Below are 23,236 nucleotides of genomic sequence, written 5' to 3'. Positions count from 1 at the left end.
GTTGGTTGAGGGGGGGGAGATGCTGTCGCTCGTGTAGGTTGAAGGGGGGCGGTGCTGTCGCCGGTGTTGGTTGAGGGGGGGCGGTGCTGTCGCCGGTGTTGGTTGAGGGGGGGCGGTGCTGTCGCCGGTGTTGGTTGAGGGGGGGAAGTGACACTGGGGGGGGACGTAGGAGAGGGATGCTGGGAACCTTATTGGGGGCATTGATTTGGGGTGATGTGGGGTGTGTTGAAGATGGGGTCATGCTGGGAGTTATGTTGGAGATCCACTGATGGGAGAATCAGAGGGTAACACTTGGGTAACATTTTGGTGTGACACTGTTGAGAGCTGTGTCAGGGAATCAAACCATGACTTGTTGTGCAAGCAGGAGTTCCACTTGGGCTCCGTGTCCTGCGCTGGCCACGCAGATGCGGTGCAACAATGGAATAAACCCTGCAGACCCTGGGGAGAAGCACAGCTGGAGAGAGGCAGCGGTGAGGGAGAGGCACAGTGCCCTTTGGTGCAGGGGACGCCCTGCTGGCGCTACCTGTCCCACCCACCGCTGCCGTGTTCTGCTCTCTGCTTTCCGGTGCTTTGCTGCCTCCCAGGGGTCATAAAGTAATGGTGCACTGTGGGACTTCTATGGGTCACATTAAGGAGAGATGCTGGAGGAGATGTAGGGTGACATGCAGCAGTGACATAGGGAGTTATGTCTGGATATCAGTGGGGGCTGAAGTCAAGGAGTGACATTGGGGTGTTGCTGGAAGATGATGTTGTTGGGGGACATTGTTTGCTATCACTGGGGTGATGTTGAAGTATCACTGGGGGTGACATCAGGGAGTCACACTGAGAGAAGACATGGAGGTGGGGGTGACGGTGGGGGTGGGAGACCAAGGGGTTGGGGGGGAGATTGCTGTTCCCGTTGTTGGTTTGTGGGGGAGATGCTGTTGCTGGTGTCGGTTGGGGGGAGAGATGCTGTTGCTGGTGTCGGTTGGGGGGAGAGATGCTGTTGCTGGTGTCGGTTGGGGGGAGAGATGCTGTTGCTGGTGTCGGTTGGGGGGAGAGATGCTGTTGCTGGTGTCGGTTGGGGGGAGAGATGCTGTTGCTGGTGTCGGTTGGGGGGAGAGATGCTGTTGCTGGTGTCGGTTGGGGGGAGAGATGCTGTTGCTGGTGTCGGTTGGGGGGGGATGCTGTTGCTGGTGTCGGTTGGGGGGGGATGCTGTTCCTGGTGTCGGTTGGGGGGGGTTCATGCTGTTCCTGGTGTTTGTGGGGCAGGTGATGCTGTTGCTGGTGTTACTGGGGAGGTGGCACTGATGGGTGACACTGAGGGATGGTAGTGAGGTGATATTGGGGGAGACATTGGAGAGCAAAGTGGTGCGGTGATGTTGAGGCACCACTGATATTTAACAGCAAAGAGTGACGCTGGGGTGATGCTGCTGAGACACCCCTGAGTGACACAGTAACATTGGTGTGATATTGAGAAATGACACTGGGGGGGGGGCTTAGGAGAGGGATGCTGGGAACCCTATTGGGGGCACTGATTTGGGGTGATGTGGGGTGTGGATGATGGGGTCATGCTGGGAGTGATGTTGGAGAACCACTGAGGCGGGGGAATCAGGGAGTAACCCTTGGGCGAAATCTTGGGGTGACACTGTTGGGAGCTGTGTCAGGGAATCAAACCAAGACTTGTTGTGCAAGCAGGAGTTCCACTTGGGCTCCGTGTCCTGCGCTGGCCACGCAGATGCGGTACAGCAATGGAACAAACCCTGCAGACCCTAGGGAGAAGCACAGCTGGAGTGAGGCAGCAGTGGGAGAGAGGCACAGTGCCCTTTGGTGCAGGGGACGCCCTGCTGGCGCTGCCTGTTCCACCCACTGCTGCCGTGTTCTGCTCTCTGCTTTCCGGTGCTTTGCCGCCTCCCAGGGGTCATAAAGTAATGGTGCACTGTAGGACTTCTATGGATCACATTAAGGAGAGATGCTGGGGGAGACGTGGGGTGACATACAGCAGTGACATAGGGGGTTATGTCTGGGTATCAGTGGGGGCTGAAGTCAAGGAGTGACATTGGGGTGATGCTGGAAGATTACATTGTTGGGGGACATTGTTTGGTATCACTGGGGGTGATATCAGGGAGTCACACTGAGAAAAGACATGGAGGTGGGGATGGGAGCCCAAGGGGTTGTTGGGGGAGGAGATGCTCTTCGAGGTGTTGGTGGGGTGGGGGAGATGCTGTTGATGGTGGTGTTGGTTGGGGCATGTGATGCTGTTCCTGGTGTTGTTGGGGGGGGATTTGCTGCTCCTGTTTTTTGTTGGGAGGGGAGAGTCTGGTGTTGTTGCTTGGGGCGGGGAGATGCTCTTTGAGGTGTTGGTGGGTTGGGGGAGATGTTGCTTTTTTTTTTTTTCTGAGCAGTGCCTGCAATACCGAATTCTCCCCACACGGCGGCAGCACTGAGTACCGCCGCGGTTCTGAACATGCGCAGTAGCGCTGTTTCCGTGCGCTTATTAGCGCGGATTCCGTGCGCATGCGCCGTGTTTTTTTTCTAGGCAGTGCCTGCAGAACCGAATTCTTCCCACACGGCGGCAGCACTGAGCACCGCCGCGGTACTGAGCTTGCGCGCGGACGGGGCGGTCTCCTTGACGTCAAGTGCTGAGCCGAGCCAATCGGGTGCCGGCGTCGTGCATAGGGGTGGTAGCGAACGAAAATGGCCGCTTCCCGGATCGGAATCGCGATCAGCACATAAGCGGCGAAAAAAAGCGGCAGAACCCTAAACGGGGAGGCGGGAAATATTGTTGTGGTGACGGTCCGAAAACTGGCTTCTCGCCGGCCCTTTGGGGACCCGAGTCGACGGATTATTATATAGGAATTTGTGCGCATGCGCAGTATCTCCGTTTCCACGTGCATGCACGATTCTTTATTTATATTTTTTTTTCCTGGGAAGTGCCTGCAGTACCGAATTCTCCCCACTCGGCGGCAGCACTGAGCACCGCCGCGGTAATGCGCGTGCGTTGTGCCTCGTCTTGCAGCTAGTAGTCAGGTGTAGCGTTGAGCCAATCGATTGCCGCCGTGTGCGCATGAGCCACTCGGAGTGTAAATGGTCCGTTCCCTGGACGGATTCGGTCTCAGATGTAAAACCGCTGGAGCGTAGGAGGGTCTTTCTGTTTTGGAAGAGTGGGAGTATTGCTGATGACCCATGAATTGACTTTTCACCCACACCAGAACGTGTCTAATAATTGGTGCTTTCTATAAGGTTTAGTTCTTTGTTTGTTTTTGCGTATATGCGCCACTTCTTGAAGGACTGAATTCAAGAATTCTGAAATCACAGCAAAAAGGGGCGGATTAGCCGCGCAGAGTGATCAAAACGTAGATACGTCTCTTCATATTTTTACGCGCATGTGTATTCTGCTGCCATCGAGACCAAACATCTAACGGCAGTTTCGCGACGTGGCCACGCGGAGGCAGCATAGACCGCGAAAAGAACTTCTACGGCATTGGCGCGGAGCCGCAGCACCGTCCCTGCGTTCTGGTCTTTTTATTTTTTTTTTTTCTGTCAGAGTAATACTTAAAAGAGGAGATTGAGAGGGGAAAAAAAATAAGAATACAAACAAAACTTCTTGAAACCTGTGCTCCTTGCTCATGAATATCTGTAAAAAATGATCAAATTGGTGTGGTCGTGCTTTTTGTTTGTTTTTCCAGCATCAATTACCCTTCTTTTTCTGCTACTATGATAACAAAATGAAAGCACGTTAGCAGAAAGCACAGGGCCGTATTAATGTTCTCTCAGCCTCTGTCTTGTTCATAATTTATGTCTCCAAGTGCCTTTCTTGCACTCCCAAGGTTGGTGTTTTTTTTGTTTTTTTTTTTTTTGTGGGTTTTTTTTCTGGCTTTTTATTCTCTTCAATGACACAAAATGGGTGGGTTTTAGGCCCTAATAAATATTCAGTCACTGCACAAACCTGCAGTTTTAGTTTCTTGTGGACCGTTACATTCTTTCCACAATTTAATGAAAACTGCGGTTTTCCACCTCAGTTTAGATGGATTAACTCATCTGCACAGAACGAATCGATGCCTCACAGCTGCCTCTCACAATGCGGCCTGAAGGGTTGTGCGGGATGTGCTGACAACCCCTCAGAGCCCTCTGCAGCGCCACTGCTACCATGCGTGTACACGTGAATGCACATGCTGCCCCTACCTCCTTTCTATTGTCTTTAGGATTCAGATGATTATGAATGTTACTTTTAAGGTGACTTATCTGGATTAGTTTGAGTGAGTTTTTAGGGTAAAGTTGTAACCAATCATTGTAACAGTCATTGAGGTTATGATTCATGTTACTTCCTGGGTTAGGATTATGATTATTTTATTGACTGTTTTTTGCTTTACAATTAATGTAACTTTCACTCTGAATTTATAGTTGTTTTTTTTTTGTTTTTATTTTATTTTATTTGTACCATTTCAGGTTAGATATATTTTTTTAGCATTGGATTAGGGGTTAGGTTGAAAGTTACATTATGAATTAATACAATTACCTTCAGAGCTCCTATTATTTCGTTTTGTGTCAAGGTTAAAATTAAGGCTGCCTCCCAGCCCATCAGGCCCCACCAATGCCATCCTGTGAATGCTACTGTTTACTGTAACACTGTAGCTGCTAACAACAGACAAAAAGTCAGAGGGACACAGCAACATTTTCACCTCTGACTTCTCTGATAAGGGTGTTGGTGAGGCAATGCCTGCCTCCCCCCACCCCCACAAACCCTCACACTTTGTGCAAGGCTTGGGACAAACCAAGGCTGCCAGCTATTTATTCCAGCAGAGCAGGAGGAAGACAGTTTAAAGCTTATAATGAAGCTCATTGCCTTATCATAAATGCAAGCTGTCAGCTCCAGTGCAGATGAGTGCAGCAGCATGGGACAACCCTGCATGCTGCTGCCCCCACCTGGCACCTCTGCCCCCCCACACCTCTTCCTGAGCTCATCCCAACACCAAAATTCAGACAGAAGAAGCTAGTGCCAGGATTGCTCTTGAATACGCTTTTTTTTGTTGTTGTCTTTTACTGAAAAAATCATTCATAAATTAACAAATACAAAAATGTACAAACACATGGGTAAATAAATGTAATGACACAAAGGATTGCTTTGCTGAGAAGTGTGTGTGCGTGTGTGTGTGTGTGTGTGTTTTAAAACACTTAAGTCTTCAGTGCAAAAATGTCCCCCGGCACCTCTTAAAAACACAACAGCAAGCTCAAGAGCAATGACAATGGAAAGATACTCTATAGTTTAAAGCCATCTCCAATGGTGAGTGACTTCAGCTTGTGGCTGTTGCTCAGACGATACCTCCCCTAGTGAAGCAGCTTTACGAATAGCAAATGTAAAATAAATACTTCTGAAAATGAAGTGGCTTATCAGGAAAAAAAGAATTCAGCACTGAACATGGCCTGCCCTTTGTGGGACTGTGATACCATGGTAACATGGAAGGGGTGAACAAGTAGCCTCGTTGGATTTCAGCTGCCAGAATATGAACAAGTTCTCCTTAATATAAGAATTTTTACATCATAACTGCACATGCGCTTGACAGTATGTTTTTAACAGTTACACTTACTATACAGTATTTGACATATCTGGTAAGATTAACAGTGCACATTTTAAGATATTCTACATCTTATAAAAGGAAAAATTGAATGTAATTAGAACAAAGAAACTATGAACAGGGATGTCGCTGGGGGGAAACGGACTCTTATGCCAACTGTACAGTGCATTTCTGAGCAGAGGTAACATCTCATTTTGTTCAATGCACGGTGCAATGGAGGTCAGGTACACTTTAAAGGCTGAGGATTCAAATGAAGGTAGTTTAACACCTACTCACACACACATGCACGATTTCTGCAGCAGTGAACATCAACAAGTTGAAATACATTCCTTGTTTGAAGCACCATTAAACAAAGACAAATTTCTAGCAACGTCTCAAGATTGAAGAAAAGAGGGTAAGGGCAACACAGGTTTCGCAGCTGAAAAGGGTCCACGTGAATTAGAGATCAAGATTCAGAAACAGACAGAAGTCTTTATTGCTATATGTGCCATAAAAAGCAAGTCCTCACCTCTGCCTATGAATAACCATGTTGAATTCCCTCGCGGAGTGACATTAAAGCACATGTAAAATCAAAGGCTTTAAACCTAAGTTCTAAACTATCGGCACTTTTCAAGGGCAGGCTCGCTGTCCTCTCATGCTGGCCGCTAAGATCCACACCACCAGAACTCTGCTTTCTCACCTCACCTTTTCCAGATATAGGTTAGGAGCGCTCTGGGCAGTCACACCCACAACAGATGCGTATGGGGATCATACGTCCATGGAACTAAGAAAAGAATGTAAACTATGAACAGGAAGGAAACCTAAGGCAAACCTAATGCAATAAGAAGAATGTTAAAGTCATTCTGAGGTTAAATACAAGTGTTTTGTATAAATAGTCTTTAAAACATAACCCCCAATATATTTACCTTTAAGTCAGGGAAGTCCAGTAAAAATGACTGTATACATGCTGCGTAACCTACAGACTGACTTGGAGCACGGAGGGGATAGGGCAGGCGCAGCCCAGCCTGCTGCAGGGCAATTCAAGAGGCTGGACAGGGCACCAGACTGAGCTGCCAAGTTCCTAGTTCTCAAGCCTGCCCGAGGTTAACTCGTGTGTCCTTCATCTATCCCATGTCATTGTCTGCAGACAGCCTGCCCACCAGCTGTACTCCTGCCAGTGCTTTCAGGTGGCCAACAGTGGCAACCACATCATTGGGTTCACTCACTGCTTACCTAATTCCACAGAACGACTATCAAACCCTTCTGCTACACATAAGGATGGCAGGGACTAGGTGAGCTCCCAGGGAGCTGCAGAGCCATGCTTGCCAGGGTGTGCAGAACAAAGGTGGTGGATCCCATCCCATATAGCTTCACACTGATCAGTACAGTATGTCACAAACATGATAGAAACATGACTTTTTCCTGGAAGGAGCCACCTACATGATTCCTGTAAGGAGTGACAACTTTACTGTATTTCTTACAACAGGCTGTATTTCTCACCTGCTGCTTTTAATACTGAGGGCTCTGTCCCACAAATTAATGCATATGCATAGCTTAGATCATGCAAGTATTCTCACTGGTGGAACAAGGAACAACTTGCACAAATACAGTGAGGCACACACAAGTACTTACAGAATTCAGGACTAAGATGAGTGAGTGATCTTATGTAAACCTCGAGCTTGGGTTCAAATTACAGAAGAAAATAAAAATAGGCAATTTACACAGCCTATTTACATTTACACTTCTTTAAGAAGCGATTCTGATGCATATATTTTAAGCAGGTCATTAAAAAAAAAAAACAGTACAAATGTAGAAGAATGGTACCAGTTGTCTGGTTTCCCACCAGGGCAGTTCTGACCGCATTGCTCCCAACACTTGACAGAGGAAAGAAAATGCCCTAGGTAAATCTGGTGCTGAGGATTGCTGGAGGAATGTGCAGATGAACGCAGCAGCTCCGACAGCTGTCCTGAAACCCAGAAAGCAAAGTGGCAGGGAACAAAAAAGCCTATGGAGCACGATGCATGAGAACTGGATAGGGCTGGGACAGCTGAGACAATTTGTGCGTGCACTTTCAGCCTCATACTCCAGAATACCATGATCCTTCATTAGACAAAGTATTTTGTCCTCAATAACCCTTGAAAAGAAAGTCAGGTGTGACGCTTTCTTGGTGAAGGGCAGAGCAAAGTTTTCTCCTCTTAATATTCAGTTACCAGAGCCAGCTCTGGTGTCAGGTTAACAGTGATGTTCTTATACAAGGCGTCATATGTGACATTAGGAAAGTAGTTCAAATTATTGAGGCCATCCAGAGCTTGCCTTTCTTTTGACTTCCTCAGCAAGGCGTACCTGTTCAGAGAGAAGCAGACGCCCATGGAACACTGGCAGATCACCATCTGTACATTCCTGGCATGCAAGCATCCCCAGCATCACCAAATTACACAAAATTCTGAAGTTTAATAAAGATGCTGTTTGCTCCCCATCTTGAAGTTCTTGCCCAAAGCCTCCCTGGGCTCAGAGAAGGCTCCTGCTCAGGGCCGGACAAAGCATTCCAGAGAAAAGCAGTGATGGTGACGAAGCCTTCTCCACTTTTAGGAGACTGGATCTTGCACAAAAGCAGAACTAATGGTGTTAGTCTGAGTGGTGAGAAAGGTGGTAGTTAAATGAGATGAACTGTACTGTGGGGAAGGAAACTGCAGCTCCACAAGAGCAGCCTCAACCATATTTAGGGGCAGCATGATTTAAAAAGAAAAGAGCAGCAGCAGCCTGATGGCAGGACAAAACCCAGCTTCCTCCCCGCAGCACAGCTGTGCTGACACCTGGCTGCACCCAGGGCAAAGGGAAGCCAAGGGGAGGTGGGGCAGGAAAGGTACTAAGGAACAGATGCACCACAGAGAAGAGGGAGGCTCTGGGTCACAGCAAAGGAGGATGTACCTAAGCTAGCTTCCAAGAGCTCATGGAATCAGGACACTGTCAGGAAATGGCAGTATTTATTAATGTTTCCCTTCCCTGGGAAAGTGGTCAGGTCACTCTGCTTAGGTGGGAAACGGTATGGCAGAAAGCAGCAAGGGCAGCCTTCACAGGAGCTGCAGGCACATTAGGATCCCTTGCTTTCACATTAATGTGCTGGAGCAGTCTCATCAGTGCTCCGTCTCTCCTCTCTCCTTCACAGCTTACAGCTGTTACTGCCCTGTAACAGCTGCTGGGAGCATTGGACATGCTATAAACTTTATGAAGGTCTCAGGTTCTTTAAAAAAAAAAAAAAATCACTTGCCTTCCTAGGAACTGCACTTCTCCTCGATGATGGTGCGGAATTGATTTGTATTTCCCTGTGTCCCCTTCAGGTCGAGTCACTGAATAGCCTGCATACTGCACTCTGCATTGGAAAGGAAAAGAAGTCTACTGTTGCACATGCTGTACTGTCGACACTTGCCAGCATGCACAATCAGTGCACTCACGGCTTCTACGGCAGCTTTGTCTTTACACCAGGCAGATAAGCTCAGCAAATCCCCCACCATTACCTAGGCTGTGCCAATCTCAGCACCTCAAGGTGCCCAAAGATCAGCTGGGGACTGTATGACAACACCACCATGGGAGGCTGCACACAAATATCAGTATTTCACAACCACCCTTCCCCAGCTTGCTTTGTATCTGTAGCCTGCAGAGCCACCCACCTGGACCCATGCTGCCTGCAGCCAGGCTAGCTCTGCCCAGCCCAGGTGAGCACAGCACAGCAAGGGACACAAGAATGCTGTGGGTCTGAGGCTGCTCCTAGCACCATGCTCAGAAATTTGAGTTCACGGAATTTCTGTGCTCCAAGCACAGCGTGCTGCACAGAGCCCTGCTGCTACCCCATTACAAGGATGCAGGACACAGGCAGAGCCATACCTGTTCCATAAGTCGTCATCCTCGCCGCCCCAGCCCCAGAAGGCATTGGGAAAACCATTGATCTTCCAGAACTGCTCAACAGTCAGGCCACTCACCCCGCCGAAGAACTCATTATAGGGCAGCCTGAGCAGGAGAGAGAGGTCAGGAGCAAGGCATCAGCCACCACACAGCCCCTGGCAGAGCTATGAGAATACTCTCCTCCACGCTCCTTTCAATGTTTTACTTTGCACTCCTGCCTTTGATAAGAAAATCTAACACTTGCTCCTTATCTATTATTGCAGTGCAGAGAAAGAACAGTGCTTACAGGTACATGTACTTGTCCAACTTGGCTGCAAAGTGTCTTGGCATCTGTCCACACCCGTAATAGTTGCGGTCATTTTCTGGTATGTGGTCCACATCATGGAAGATGAGACAGTCCCAGTTCAAGTCCTTCATCGCTTCCCGAAAGCCAACATTGAAGAGCATGGCACGGTTGAAGGGCTGAGTACCAGCCTAGGGGAAAACAGAGCAGAGGCACCTTCAAAGGGAGCCCCATGCCATGCAGGGGCATTCCCACACTGATTGAGGGAGCTGAAGAGCAGTCTGTTCCACAGTCTGCTACTCAGAAGGAAGTGATATACTAGATCAGAAAGATTGGTGGGATTAACTGAACAGTACATACCAGGAGTGTACAACAGCAAAAATAGAGATGTGAGAATTATTAGTCAGATAGATGAAACAAACAATTTTGATCAATCTTTACTGGCTACTGCTCAGAAAAGCAAGGACAACTAAACGTGAAGGTCTACAGGGCAGAAGAAGCCAGACAGCTCTCCCAGCAGGTTCATATACACATCAATCTACAGCCTGATGCTCCACATTGGTGGAAGCCTTCCAGAGATCACATGGACCAGAGTCGTGCACATCCCTGTGCCCAGGAGAATTCTCTCTGGGGCTGCTTCAAATACACACTAAAGTAGTGCAGCACTGTGGAACCTGGAAATACCTGCTTCAAAGATGTCTTAAAAAAAAATAATGATATTTTCCAATGTAGTGTTTAAGAAATCTGAATGTCTGCTTTATTTTTTTAGATTAAAAGCAGACATTCTGGGGCAACCTATTTGCCAATTTTAAGCAAGATGGGACAATTTAAACATTGCAACATTAACATCAGAGGCTCAGAAATTTGGATGCCATGATCTGGTAGGGAGCCCCTCAGGACACTCAGCAGAGCTGTGCTGGCAGGCTGCTGCTGCTGCACTGACACCAGAGCACGGTCACTGGTGCTGCCCATCATGATCACTTACTTGTTCCACAACATAAAATGCAAACTGTAAACGTTGACGCTGCAGCATTGGAATAAGGTGCCTGAAAAGGACTGGAAGATGCTCATAGCGATTGCGGAATGGGATCAAGATCGCCACCTGAGGAAGAAAAAAGAAGAAAGCTCACACTGCAACCTGAGAGCAGCTCCCTGCAGATCCCAATCAAGGCAGATGTCTGCTAGCACAGCATCAGTGCTGCTCTTCCCTGTATCAATGCATTGGCTCCCATGTAGAGCTGGGCAGCCTGAATCCTTTCCCACCTCCACATCAGGGCTCTGCTATCCACTTCTTGGGGAATTTTTGCTGATCCTGTGATGCTTGCAGCCCCAATCCCTGCACCTCTACCCAGCAGTGGGACAGCTACAATGCGCTGTGCCACCCCTCTGGGTGGAGTCCCTGTACATGTCACCTCTCCTCCCTAGGGAAACTCCCTCTCACACAGGACAGGATCAAGCTGGATGCTCATCAGTGAGAACCAGATGGCAAGTTCCTTGCAGCCCCTTTATAGTCCCTGCAGAAATCCAAAGCTATCTCATGAGTCATTAATGCAGCTCTCATCAGCAGTAATTCTTCTGCAGCTGCTGCAGTCCCACCCCCCAAGGATCCTCATACACACCAGTATACAAACCCATCGTATTCCCAGTACCCCATTGCCCTGAGATGCTCCTCATCACCCATTCACCTTCCAGCGAGGCAGGCAGTCGCTCGGCTTCCAGTGGCCTCCCAGCTTGATGGAAGGGTCTTTGGAGAAGAACTGGTGGATGTCCTCCATCGTAATCTCGCTCATATTTACATCAATAGCGCCCTCTGGGAAGGTGGCAGGAGGAAGGGGGTCAGGAGCCATGTGGTGCCTGTCTGGCCCTGCCCTATCCTCAGCACCAAGCACAGGTGGCTTCTTCTGTCCCCAGACACTAATGACAACTAAATAGCCATTTTCCCCTTTTCAGAAACATTTAACTCACAAATGCTAACTTCCCAATGAATACTAGCTATGCAGGAGCATCACTCTTGGCTGCACCCTGCAGCCTGTGCCCAGTTTGGGGTTACAGAGCTGGAAAAGGGCTGCCCAGCTTTCTAACCGCCTGGCATCACACAGTTCCCCTTTTATTCATGTTTACCAAATAGTAGGAAAGCTTCAGGAGGGAAACATGCCTCCAGTGTAGCACAAATTAACATGTACAAATAAAGGGTAAACAAACACTTCCCAGGAGGGGACAACTCAGAACAGCGCTGTCATTCATCCCTGGTGCACTGTGGGAGAGGTAGGACAGGGTTGAGCCAGGGTGCTGCAGGAGTGCCATAGCATGCTGTGTCATGGTAGGCAAGGGGGACGCAGCTGCTGGGAGCGTCGAGTACTCACTCATAGAAGGGAGCCTCTCAGGACAGGTGTGGTTGGGAAAGTAGGTAAAATCTTCAGGAAGAAAAGTTGTAGCTTGCAGAAAGGTTTCACTGTGATTCAGGTCAAGAGGATAATCTGGGGAAGCAGGGGGAAAAAAAAGGGAAAAAAAAAAGTCTACACCTGAGCTGTGGATCCCCGATTTGTCTGGCTGCCATGAGAAAACCCCAACATCTCCGCACATCTCCAGCATCATAGAGGTTTCCTTATTAGGCACAAATCCTTGATTTAGCACCATGATCCGGTGCCACAGGAGCAGCCCGTCCCTTCAGTGAGGCCGCACCACAGAAACAGTCAGCTTCCAAATCGGACAGCTGCCCTCAGGCACCACCGAGAGGTCAAGGCGAAGAAGTGCAGTGAAGGGGGGGCTCAGGTGCACAGGGCCAGCATGGAGCCAGACACAGCTCACAAGGGTACATGCTGGGCCTCTATACCCCGCTGGACTACAGTCAATTTCTCCAGCACTTCCTCTGCTTCCTTTCACTTTCTGTGTCAAAGTCACTGAACTGCTGCACCTCCAGCTGCTTTACATCTTTGCATAGCTATGAAATGCTGCTTTCTACATTTACCCACTCATCAGCTTTGCATATGTAGCTTCAGCCAACCACAACCTAAATTTTCGGCACTAGAGAAGTTTCCTTTCTGTAGTAATGCATCAGCTGCTATGGGAGGATGGTGCCTCTCCACTTCCTCAGCCCTCACATAGGACTTGGTCCCTGCAGCAACCATCTCATCCAAAGCAGCCCCATACCCCAAGCCCACTGGGACACCAAGGGCTCATCACCTCCAAGTCTGGCCCTCTCTTCCCTAATATTAGTGATACTGCTCTAGATCTTAAGAACCAGAGTCCCATTAAGCTCATATTGCCAGAACATGCTCTCAGTGCTTGGTTTCACTGGTAGAGTGAAACTCAGCTCTCCTTTCTTGTACAGAGTGCTGCCTCCTTTTGCTGGAGGAGCAGACAAGATGCACCTAGCTCACTTGCACAGAAAATGTATTAATGCATCTATTATCAAATGCTTAAAAAGTCATTAATTACTTCCTCATTTTAACAATGGAAGAAAAAACAGCAAAGCATGAATATAGCAGGCAAGACAGAAGCACTTTGTACTTGCAGCAGACTACCCTGTGCTTTGTCACCTTGCCATTCAGGGTCAAACACCACATTTAATCCATCTGCCTAGAAATTAAAGCTTCAGAGGCTGGAGGGCACACACATCCTCCAACCAGCTCTGTGCAGAGATGTTGCCTTTCACTGCCTCACTGGGGATGCTCAAAAAGCATTAGCAGCCTCCTGCCCACTAGGGTAACCAGGGAGGAGCCCACTAGGGTAACCAGGGAGGAGCCATAGTCTCCTCATGCCCTGCAGCCTCTTCTGGTTCCTGCTGGCTGATTTCCCAGGTGGCCTGCACATGGCTTGGGACCCCAGCTCTCGCACAGTGAGGGGAAAATGTACATCACTGGATCTGAAGCATGCCCTCAGAGATCATGCCAAAGGCTCTGAAAACACTCAGTGAGGAAGATACTGACCCAGTGTTAGTACCACTGTTGTGGTCACAGTGCCATATGTCTGACAGATGCTGCCACCACCACCCATCACCTGCTCTAACCTCACAGCTGAGGGAAGCTCACCCAAGGCTAGCGTATAGCAGAGCAGAGCAGGCCAGGCTGTCCATTCAGGTCTGAAGAGCTGACGTCTGGGCACAGCCAGTTCTTTTGGCAGCAGCATTTCACGGCCCACTTCATAGAGTTGATGGCCAACTTCAGAGGGCTTATACCCCATGAGAGCCCAACAGCCAGATTCCCATCACCAAAGCGCCCAGCCTTCCTCTCTTGAGTTCACAGCAAACCCTTTCCTCACCAGGCATCTGCTTCAGCTGACATTCTCAGCCCTAAACAGCCCAGGCTGGGCAGGAGGAACACAGCATTGGTGTATTTCTGAACTAAGAAGCCATCCTGCCCTTTAAAGCTCCCCTAGCCCTAGTGACATGCTGCAGACTCATGCTGCTGCTCAGGACACAAAGCCAGCAGCAACATGACTGCAGGTGACATGTGGGTGCCAAGAGTACATGCTCAGTGTCACACCTGCTAGCCTCAGCTCCAGAGCAATGTCTCATGCCGTGTCATACACAAACAGTACACTTATGTTTTCACTGCACCACGTTTACAGCAACACTTGGTAGCCTTTCACTAACCATATGCTAGGGGTGGGAATGGCCTGGGAGCCAATGCTGCCTCTTAGATCCAGCAATCTATCCACAGCCTGATATAGGGCTGTGGCAAATCTCCAGCTAAGTCACTGCAGTTCACCCTGCACAGGAAGAATGAAGCTGACGAGCACAGGCTCCTCCACATGTGTGATGCCAAGGCTCTGCAAGCATGTGTGAGCCCAGAAGCTTTTGGGTTGTTTGTTTTTTTCTTTTCCCTAAATCTGAATCCCCATCATAGAATTATCGAATGGTTTGGGTCGGAAAGGACCTTTTTTTAGGAAAGATCACCTAGTTCCAATCCCCTGATATAAGCACTGAGTTTAAGTGTTTATCCTTAGAGCAACTGACTAACAAGCAGAGGTGCTTGGAAAGCAAAGAGGCTTTCAACTCAACATCCACTCATTTGAGACCTATCAAAATTTCTACCCTATGTTTAATTGAAACATTGGAACTAATATACATAAATACACACACACATACAAAGAAAACAGTCAAAATTCCCACTTTGCATTTACCAACATAAATTACTTCCTTCAAGGGAGGCAAGTTAAGTTCAACCTGATTTCCAATGGAAATGAAAGCTTTAATTAGAACAATAATTGTTAAAGAAATACCTGAGTCATTCACACTGCTGTTCCTCTTGGCATAGGCACTGCGGACCACCTGCTCATACACCTGAGCTCCTATTGTTCTCATGTTTTCACGAATCATGATGCCTTGGGCTTGCATCATGAAGAGGTAGGTGTTCACTGCAAGAAAAACAAACAAATATATATTTCCACGAGCATCAGCTGTTGCAAGCAAGAGAAACACAAAGCTTTTAGATGTACTCCTGGTGCCCTGAAGTTTCCTGCTACTTGAATACCCCTAGGCCATGCATGCCAGGGTGACCATGGAGGTCATGGCATGGGCAGAAGGCATTTGCAGCCAGCTGATGAGTTGTCCCACCAGCCCAGTTGCCATTGGTGTCAGAGGCTGAACAGTGCCTTCTGCTGGGTAAGGACAGACATTTAATTAGGAAATGAGCCAGACTGGTGCCTCAAAACAGGGCATGTAACTATGTTTCATCTTGCTGTCTTCAACCCTCCTTCCGCCCATGTCCAATACAGTGTGTTTCCCCATATGGGTAAGTAAACATCTGGCTCCATAGCTTACATGCTTTTTCACCAGCCTGCTGCAGCTCACGCCAGCACACCATCACCACAGTACTAAAGGGCCAGCTGCAGGAAGGGCTTGTTTAATGCTTCTTTCCAACCACTCCTGGCCCATCTATTGCCCTTCAAATGTGCCAATGATGGAGGTCATAGGAGTGTATAATGCAAATGCAATGAAACAAAAGGATGAATTTGCCTCAGAGTTTGTCAGAGTTCATTCCCCAGCAGTTCAGCCTCTTCTTGCCCATGGGATGGGTGACACCAACACAGCAGTGAGCAGGAGCTGACCCCGCTGCACTGAACCTCCAGAGAGGAGCAGCACAAGGACCAGCAAGGCACAGCTCCACCTTGGCCATAACAGCAAGGATTCAAGACTCGCCATTTCCCTATCCAAAACCCCAAAGGCAAATCACGAGACAGAGCATGGCCTCTCCTTGTTTGCTCAGGCAGCCATGGTTGTAGCTGCTGGAGATGCACACCAGCACCAGGCTGAGATAACAGCAGCAGGGCCCAACCAGGTTTGCACTTTCCAGCTTATGCAGGGCTGGAGTCAGTGCAAGGGACAACTTGCTGATGCTGAATAAGTCATTTAGCTTTCAACTCCATAATGCCTTCTACTCACTGGATAAAGTGGTATCAGGTTTGGTGAAGCATGAAAGAATGAAAGAGACACAAATCAGTATCCAATCACCATTTAATTTAAGGAGCAGGGATGCTTGTCCAGCACTGAATGCAGTGTTTGTTTTCCCTGTTTCCTAACAAGGAAGATGCAGCATGGACACACAAGAGCCACATGACATGACCTGCTCATTTTGACTCATTTGAAATTGCAGTGGGAATCCTTAACTGACTGTCACAGCCATTACCATCCCCAGGAGAACTCAAGTGAAAACAAGCCCAGCTTTGTTCCAGGCAGCACTGCCTTCTCCCATGTTAACTGCTTTGCTAAGATCTTGGGTCAGGGGGTACCTAGCCATGCAGCAAGCAAAGACCCCCATGTCCCCACTGCCTCAGCTGACGCCATGGACCCCATGCCATGACCCAGTGCCATTGTACATGCACATTTCTATGTCCCAGGAAGTCACACTTAAAATGTAAAATTTGTAACATTTCACTCCTTATACATGCACAGTGCCCAAATCAGCTCGGTGCAGCTGCCAGGACTGTACTCAAACCCAGATAGGCCCTCACTTCCCTTGGCTTTTGATGAGTACTGGGGACAGGCTGTAATTGCACAGTGCACAACCCAGCTGCCTCCAAGGTCTGAGTCACAGTGTCATCAGCATTGCCATCATTGGCTGTGACCGTGGCCCCTGTTCTGGGAGCAATGTGCATGGCTGATCCAGCATTCAGCCAGAAAACAATTTTCTGCATTGCGAGATATGGCTAATGCAATCACATCAGATCACGTGGGTTCTCCCTTTATTCAATTTGAGCACACAGCACTTCAGAGCATATCTGCAGTGTTAGCAGGCAGGCTACATCATGAACAGCTGCACAAGGACAGGAGGGGATCTCAACCACCATAAGATCAGAAAGGGGTGGGGTTTTTTTCCAACACATTTCCAGAAGACCCTCACTATACACACAGAAAAAAAAAAGCAAAATTCAAAAATCTGTTTGCACAAGTGATTGAGTTAAGATTATTCCCTTTAGTTTAAGGGACAAGCCAATCCTGCTTCGATGACACATGAGAACGCAGCACCAGGCTCACAGCAGCACCCAGAGAACTCCACCCTCCAACCCACACCCCATTGAGCATAGATAGGGTGTGGGGGAGAAAACCAGGGCTCAACAACACTGGGACAGCAAGTTGGATCAGAGAAGTCAAGTTCAATTACAGAAATAAGCACTGAAGACTTCCTCTAATCATTTCTTAGCTGGTATTTTCAGGGCAATTCTAATTAAGAAACAGCTGGCTCCCCCATGGAAAATTAATTTCACTGTGATAATACGTATGAGAAAGGACAGCAGAAGAATTTCCAGCACAGTAGTTTGTTTGGGAGAGTGCTGAGCGTGACCCACACCAGCAGCCAGCATGAGAGGGGCTCAGACCCAATGCATCCTGCTCCTCACCCCAACAGGACCAGACTGTCCCTGGCTCAAGATCAGCAAGATGCCAGGAAGATGGACCATGTAGATGCCAGCACTGTGCCCTACCAGTGAGTGGTATCAGCACCCAGCTAAGTAGCCAGGCTTTGAGAAAGAATTAGAGCACCTGCCTCTATAAGGAGATTTACAGTTTTCTGTCTCACTCTCAGCACCAAGGGGTTGCCCAGGGGGTCCCTTTCCTCTAGGTGTGACAAAGCATACGGACAACCTGAGCCCTGCCCAGGGAGCAGGTGCTGGAACAACAAAGCAATAAACCCTAACCACACACACAGTTCATCTGATGCCAGGAGAGCACATGAAGCACTGGGTTCATACAGCATGCAATGCTGGAGATGGGAGGGAAGATCTGGGAAGTGCCAGGGTGCTATCAGGAAGCTCCTCCAGCAGATCCCAACCCAGCTCCGTCAGCAACAAAGCAGATTTCTAACCACATTCACCTTAGGCTTAGCCTCCAAGGAAAAGATAGTTAAAACAGACTGAACCTGTAAACATGTTAATGAGGAAGATGGGCAGCACAGCATCCCACAGATAACACACCAGGATACCTAAGGTTCCATTAGTCTTCCCATGCAGCAGCACCATATTCCCCAGATGTATACATTGCCAAACAATTAAATCAGAGGTACTGATTAGTTTTGTGTAATTTAATTTTAACACCAACACTGCTACTTATGTCTTTGCCTATAAATAGCACAGGAATAAGTTATTTGATATGTTAAATGGCCTAAGAATTAGCAGTACAGCAGCACTGAGCTGCTAATTACAGAGCAGCATTCCCCACTTGGCTGGTTACCAGCCCTCACATGCACCAGGCAAGGAGGAAGATCAGCGACTAGAGCAGTGTTTGACCCAACTGCTGGGAGTTTGCATCTTGAAGTGGTAAGGAAAAATTTAAAAAGCTGTGGAGCGTGGGGAAGCCACATTATTCTAACAGTCCCTAGATTCTTAATCTAGGCATTAAGAGGGCAGTGTATCAGCAAAGCCTCAGCAGCACCCCCACAGCTGGGCTGGTGCACTCCAAACACTCCTGTGCTCACCTCACAACAACAGGACACCAAGCAAGCATCAGCAGCTCACCAAACACAGGCAGCTTGGCACTTGTTCCTTGGGAACTTAGCAGACAAAGCAAGGGGAATTCCTGTGTCCCAAGCATCTTCCCCAAGAGGCAGGAATCACACTCATTGTTGACAGTGGGGCTGCCTGTACCAAACAGCTGGCCCAGATTTTCTAAGGACACTGATAACCTAAGGCATTTATTAGCTTATCATGAATTATGTAGCCTTGGAATATCAAACATGTTTGACAATGTTTCAGAGAATAACCTCTTTAGAAGTACTTCATCCTGCTACCCATTTAACTTACTGAATGCTCAGAGCCACCCCACTGTATGCATGGTCTGTGTGGTACTTTCCTGGCTATCAGCAGGGTGCAAGACATGTAAGTCAGTATGGGAGCCCTGACTAGGAGAGAAGGAAAAACAACCTTCCCTCCTTTACCCCATGCCATATACTTGTCACACACTCCTAAAGAGGATCAAAACTCTGTAGCCCATTCCTGCACTGCCCTCCATAGTGTCCTAACACCCAGGAGCATCACACTCACCAGCAGCAGTGCTGCCCACACAGCATCATAAGAAACCCCAAAACTTTAGCCCATCAGCAATAGGAATTAAGTGTTTCAGCATCAGAAGCCATACTTATACTACCCTTCAGTGTTCAATGCTCTATATATAATGAATCTTGTTTAATATCTTTATATTATTTATCTCTATCTTGTTTAATATCTTTATTGATGACCTAGATGAGGGAATTGAGTGTATGCTCAGTAAGTTTGCAGATGACACAAAGCTGGGAGGATGTGTCAAACTGCCTGAGGGTAGGGAGGCCCTTCAGAGGGATTTGGATAGGCTGAACAGCTGGGCTGAGCTAAATGGGATGAGGTTCAATAAGACCAAGGGTCCTGCACTTTGGCCACAATAACCCCATGCAATGCTATAGGCTTGGGGCAGAATGGCTTGAAGAATGTAAAGAGGAAAAGGACCTGGGGGTGTTGGTTGATGCTCGGCTCAACATGAGCCGGCAGTGTGCCCAGGTGGCTAAAAAGGCCAACAGCATCCTGGCCTGTATTAGAAATAGTGTAGCCAGCAGGAGCAGGGAGGTGATCATCCCCCTGTACTCAGCTCTGGTACGGCCGCACCTCGAGTACTGTGTTCAGTTTTGGGCCCCTCACTACAAGAAGGACATTGAGGCCCTGGAGCGTGTTCAGAGAAGGGCAACAAAACTGGTGAGGGGCCTGGAGCACAAGTCTTATGAGGAGCGGCTGAGGGAGCTGGGATTGTTCAGTCTGGAGAAGAGGAGGCTCAGAGGAGACCTTATTGCACTCTACCACTTCCTGAAGGGGGGTTGTGGTGAGGAGGGGGTAGGTCTCTTCTCCCTGATAAGTAATGACAAGACGAGAGGGAATGGCCACAAGTTGCGCCGGGGAAGATTTAGATTAGACCTGAGGAAGCATTTCTTTTCTGAAAGAGTGGTCAGGCACTGGAATGGCCTGCCTAGGGAGGTGGTTGAGGCACCATCCCTAGCGCTGTTCAAGAAGCGTTTAGATGAGGTGCTAAAGGACTTAATTTAGTAGTTGGGTAGAGATAGTGATAGGAGGATGGTTGGACTAGATGATCTTATAGGTCCTTTCCAACCTTATGAACTTATGAACTTATGAATGAAGTTACATATTAATCTCAGTTAAGCAGCAACAAGAAACTAAAAACTCAAGGAACACTTAGAAACTGAGAAGCAGGTGCTGGTGGGCTGACTTGCTGGCTAGCAAGCCTGCTGAGGGCCTTGAAACACCAAAGGAAGACTGAGCAATGCTTGCATGGAATTACAGATGCAAGACATGCAGGGTGCTTGGGCTGGAAGAGAACCAGGAACAGAGGCATTTGTGATGTGAGAACAGTGTGAGTCACCTCAAAGCTAAAGTAAACAGTATTTCCTTCCTCCAGAGTAGCCATCAATTCACCTCCATGCTGGCTACTTTCTGCCCATGGTCACATTTACCAAGCTGGAACCAGGCACCTGCAGCTGCCTCCCTTCTGCAGAACAGCAGGATGAAGAGAGGTTACTGGAATATACATATATGTTACTGAGGTGGGTTTTTTTTTTCAGTAAGAGGCAAGATTATTTGAATAGTTAGTATATTGTAAATAGTTTGCTTAACACAGCTGGGAGACCTCTTCCCATGGTGAAGGCAGCATACACCTGCTCACAGCAGTGATCGCATGCACAGGTAAAAAGCAGCCAAGAGCACTAACACACCTCCTGCAACAACAACAAAAAGGTAACCTTGCAAGGTTACCCTTCCCCTGCTGGTTCAGGGAGACCCTGCATGTGCAACAGCTTCCAACTGAGGATGGAAAAAAAAAATGACATTAAATACACATCTCTATCTGCTTGCATCAATAATTCCATCCCTCCCAGCCTGTGCAGAAACAAATGTTGTATGGCAGGCTTGATGCTAGCACAGCATCCAGCACTGTGCTACTGCCAGCAACAAGGGCACACGTTGCCTGTGAAAGCACTGAAGAATGTTATCTGCCATAGGGACACAGCAAGCTCATATCAAGTATCAACGGCTTGTGTAGAAGGTGGAAGCCTGTGTGTTAGCAGTCTGCAAGCACGGAGCTTCACATGTGGAAAATAATTTCAAACTGAGAGTGCAAAAAACAAAAACAAAACAAACAAAAAAAACAACAACAACACAACTTCCCCAAAGTTTTTGATGACACTGAACAATCATTATCTCTATGCCCCTGCACTCCTATCACTGAGAACTTTTCCTGTCCGATTTCACACTTGGTCAGGGCTGTCTGACATGTGCCTGCTGACCTACGGGGTTTCTGAAAAAGGAGCCACAGGGCCATAGACATATGATGATCTTGCTCAATAGCTGGTCTCCAGACCAACACGTTCAAGAGCTTTGATCCACTACAAATAAGCAGTGAGCTTAGCCCTTCATTAAACATGTAGCATAATCCACCTAAATCTCATTAGCCAAGAAGCTCAAGGCTCGTCCCACTAGCTGTGTGTGGCATTCCATCTGTAAGCACAGCCCCACCAGCACCAAGCACAGGGCACAGTGTGTCACCCCTGCTGTTCTGGCACCGCCACATGAACTCAGGGCATAGAAATTCACAAGCTCCTTTTGTAAGGCTCCCCCAAATAATGGGGTGGGGAGCAGCCCAGAGAGGTGACTGCAGGACAGCCAGCAAAGCCCAAAACCACAGTACTGCTCTGGCAGGAGATAACCACAGGGGAAGAAAGAAAAATAAATAAATCACAGCATAATGTGGGCTAGGAGAGAACTGCTCCTGAGGGCACAGCATGTTTTTATTTGAGCCAACAGAAGGCAAATTACATGGTAAGCAGTACTGCTACCACCTATCCCAGGTACCAGGCAGGTATGTGTGGCACACCCAGCAACAGGGCTGTCCCCAGGACAGCAGCCACTGCTGAACGCCTCACACCCCTGCTGCATCTGCTGCTCCCAGGCTGTATGCAGCAGCAGCACACTCAACTTACACATGCAGACACATCACGGGGCTTCTGTCAGCACTGTTACCTTAAAAACTCCAGGTGTGGATCCTGGGGAAGTGCAAAGAATTAAAAAACAAACAAACATGCTTTAGAACTTATGAGGAAGGGAAAAGTGGTTTTAGGCACAATCCTAAAGCATGATCTCAGACAGCTTGAAAAAAACAACGAAAAACAACTCCACAGGATTTCTAGAACAGAAAAAGTGGCATATATAGGAGATCTTCTTTCTTTAATCAAATGCTACACAGGAAGGCTCAGCAGAGAAAGTCTGTTCCTGAGCATGTGGTGCATGCCAGTCACCAGCTGGTGCAATAGAAATCATCTTTTTGGTATTTGTATCCTCAACCAGAGTCAGGAAAGGGCTGCCTGCAGAGTAACTGTGCATGATAAATGACATGCAGTTGAGCATTGCAGGGGCATTTCACTGCTTCAGATGCTTCTGCTATAACAATCTTCTCTGACTCAGCAGCTGAAAGGGATGCTGGGAAGAAAGCACCTTAAAAAAAAAAAAAAGTAATGCATTATTAATATGGATGCTGGCAGCAAGATACCAGTTGGAAAAATACTGAACAGGAAAAACACAACTGCAGAATAAGAGACAGAGCTGCACGTGTTGGGGCATTTCACACCACCCCGGCAGTGGGCTGCAGTCAGGCTGGTTGCTGTTGCCTGTACAAGCATTGCTAGGGCTGGAGCCAGCCTCTCTCCCCCAGCTCCATAAGACTGAGAGTTTGGGACAGGGACCTCGTGCACAATTCCTTGCAGCCCCAGAGGAAGTACAGCAAACACAGCAAGTCTTGGACATAGCCCAGGGAAGCTGACACTTCGGTTTGGGTTTACCTGCTCTGGCACATGGTCTTTTATCTACCCGCAGTTCACACATCAGCTGCTGACTCTCAGAACCTTCTCTCATTTGTTTTCCGAGCCATCAACTTGCTCTGGCCAACCCCTGGCAGCAGCGATGCAGGACAAGAGGTCCTGGTGCGACATACACAGCTGTGTGCATGACACCACGCTGCTCACACGGAGTGCCCCACTGATATCCCAGGCACCAC

The 23,236-nt window shown here is 48.2% G+C and overlaps 1 protein-coding gene across 2 annotated transcripts in view; it reads right to left on the bottom strand.

The window, feature by feature from the left end:
- Positions 1 to 6,865: 6,865 nt before the first annotated feature.
- Positions 6,866 to 23,236, bottom strand: part of B4GALT5 (beta-1,4-galactosyltransferase 5) — a 90,110-nt gene continuing 73,739 nt past the window's right edge. For both annotated transcript variants that reach the window (XM_065754511.1, XM_065754510.1), the window contains exons 2-9: positions 14,941 to 15,075; positions 12,081 to 12,194; positions 11,403 to 11,527; positions 10,703 to 10,819; positions 9,721 to 9,908; positions 9,417 to 9,539; positions 8,803 to 8,904; positions 6,866 to 7,877 (exon numbers count right to left, since the gene is read on the bottom strand). In XM_065754511.1, the coding sequence (XP_065610583.1) occupies positions 7,730 to 7,877; positions 8,803 to 8,904; positions 9,417 to 9,539; positions 9,721 to 9,908; positions 10,703 to 10,819; positions 11,403 to 11,527; positions 12,081 to 12,194; positions 14,941 to 15,075 (1,052 nt within the window). In that variant the 3' untranslated portion in view covers positions 6,866 to 7,729. The remainder of the gene's footprint in view (positions 7,878 to 8,802; positions 8,905 to 9,416; positions 9,540 to 9,720; positions 9,909 to 10,702; positions 10,820 to 11,402; positions 11,528 to 12,080; positions 12,195 to 14,940; positions 15,076 to 23,236) is intronic.

Source organism: Cyrtonyx montezumae, unplaced genomic scaffold (assembly GCF_038088225.1).
Source record: "Cyrtonyx montezumae isolate F1298 unplaced genomic scaffold, pur_monq_1.0 scaffold_9, whole genome shotgun sequence".
Taxonomy (NCBI): domain Eukaryota; kingdom Metazoa; phylum Chordata; class Aves; order Galliformes; family Odontophoridae; genus Cyrtonyx; species Cyrtonyx montezumae.
This window is presented reverse-complemented; position numbering and strand designations above follow the sequence as displayed.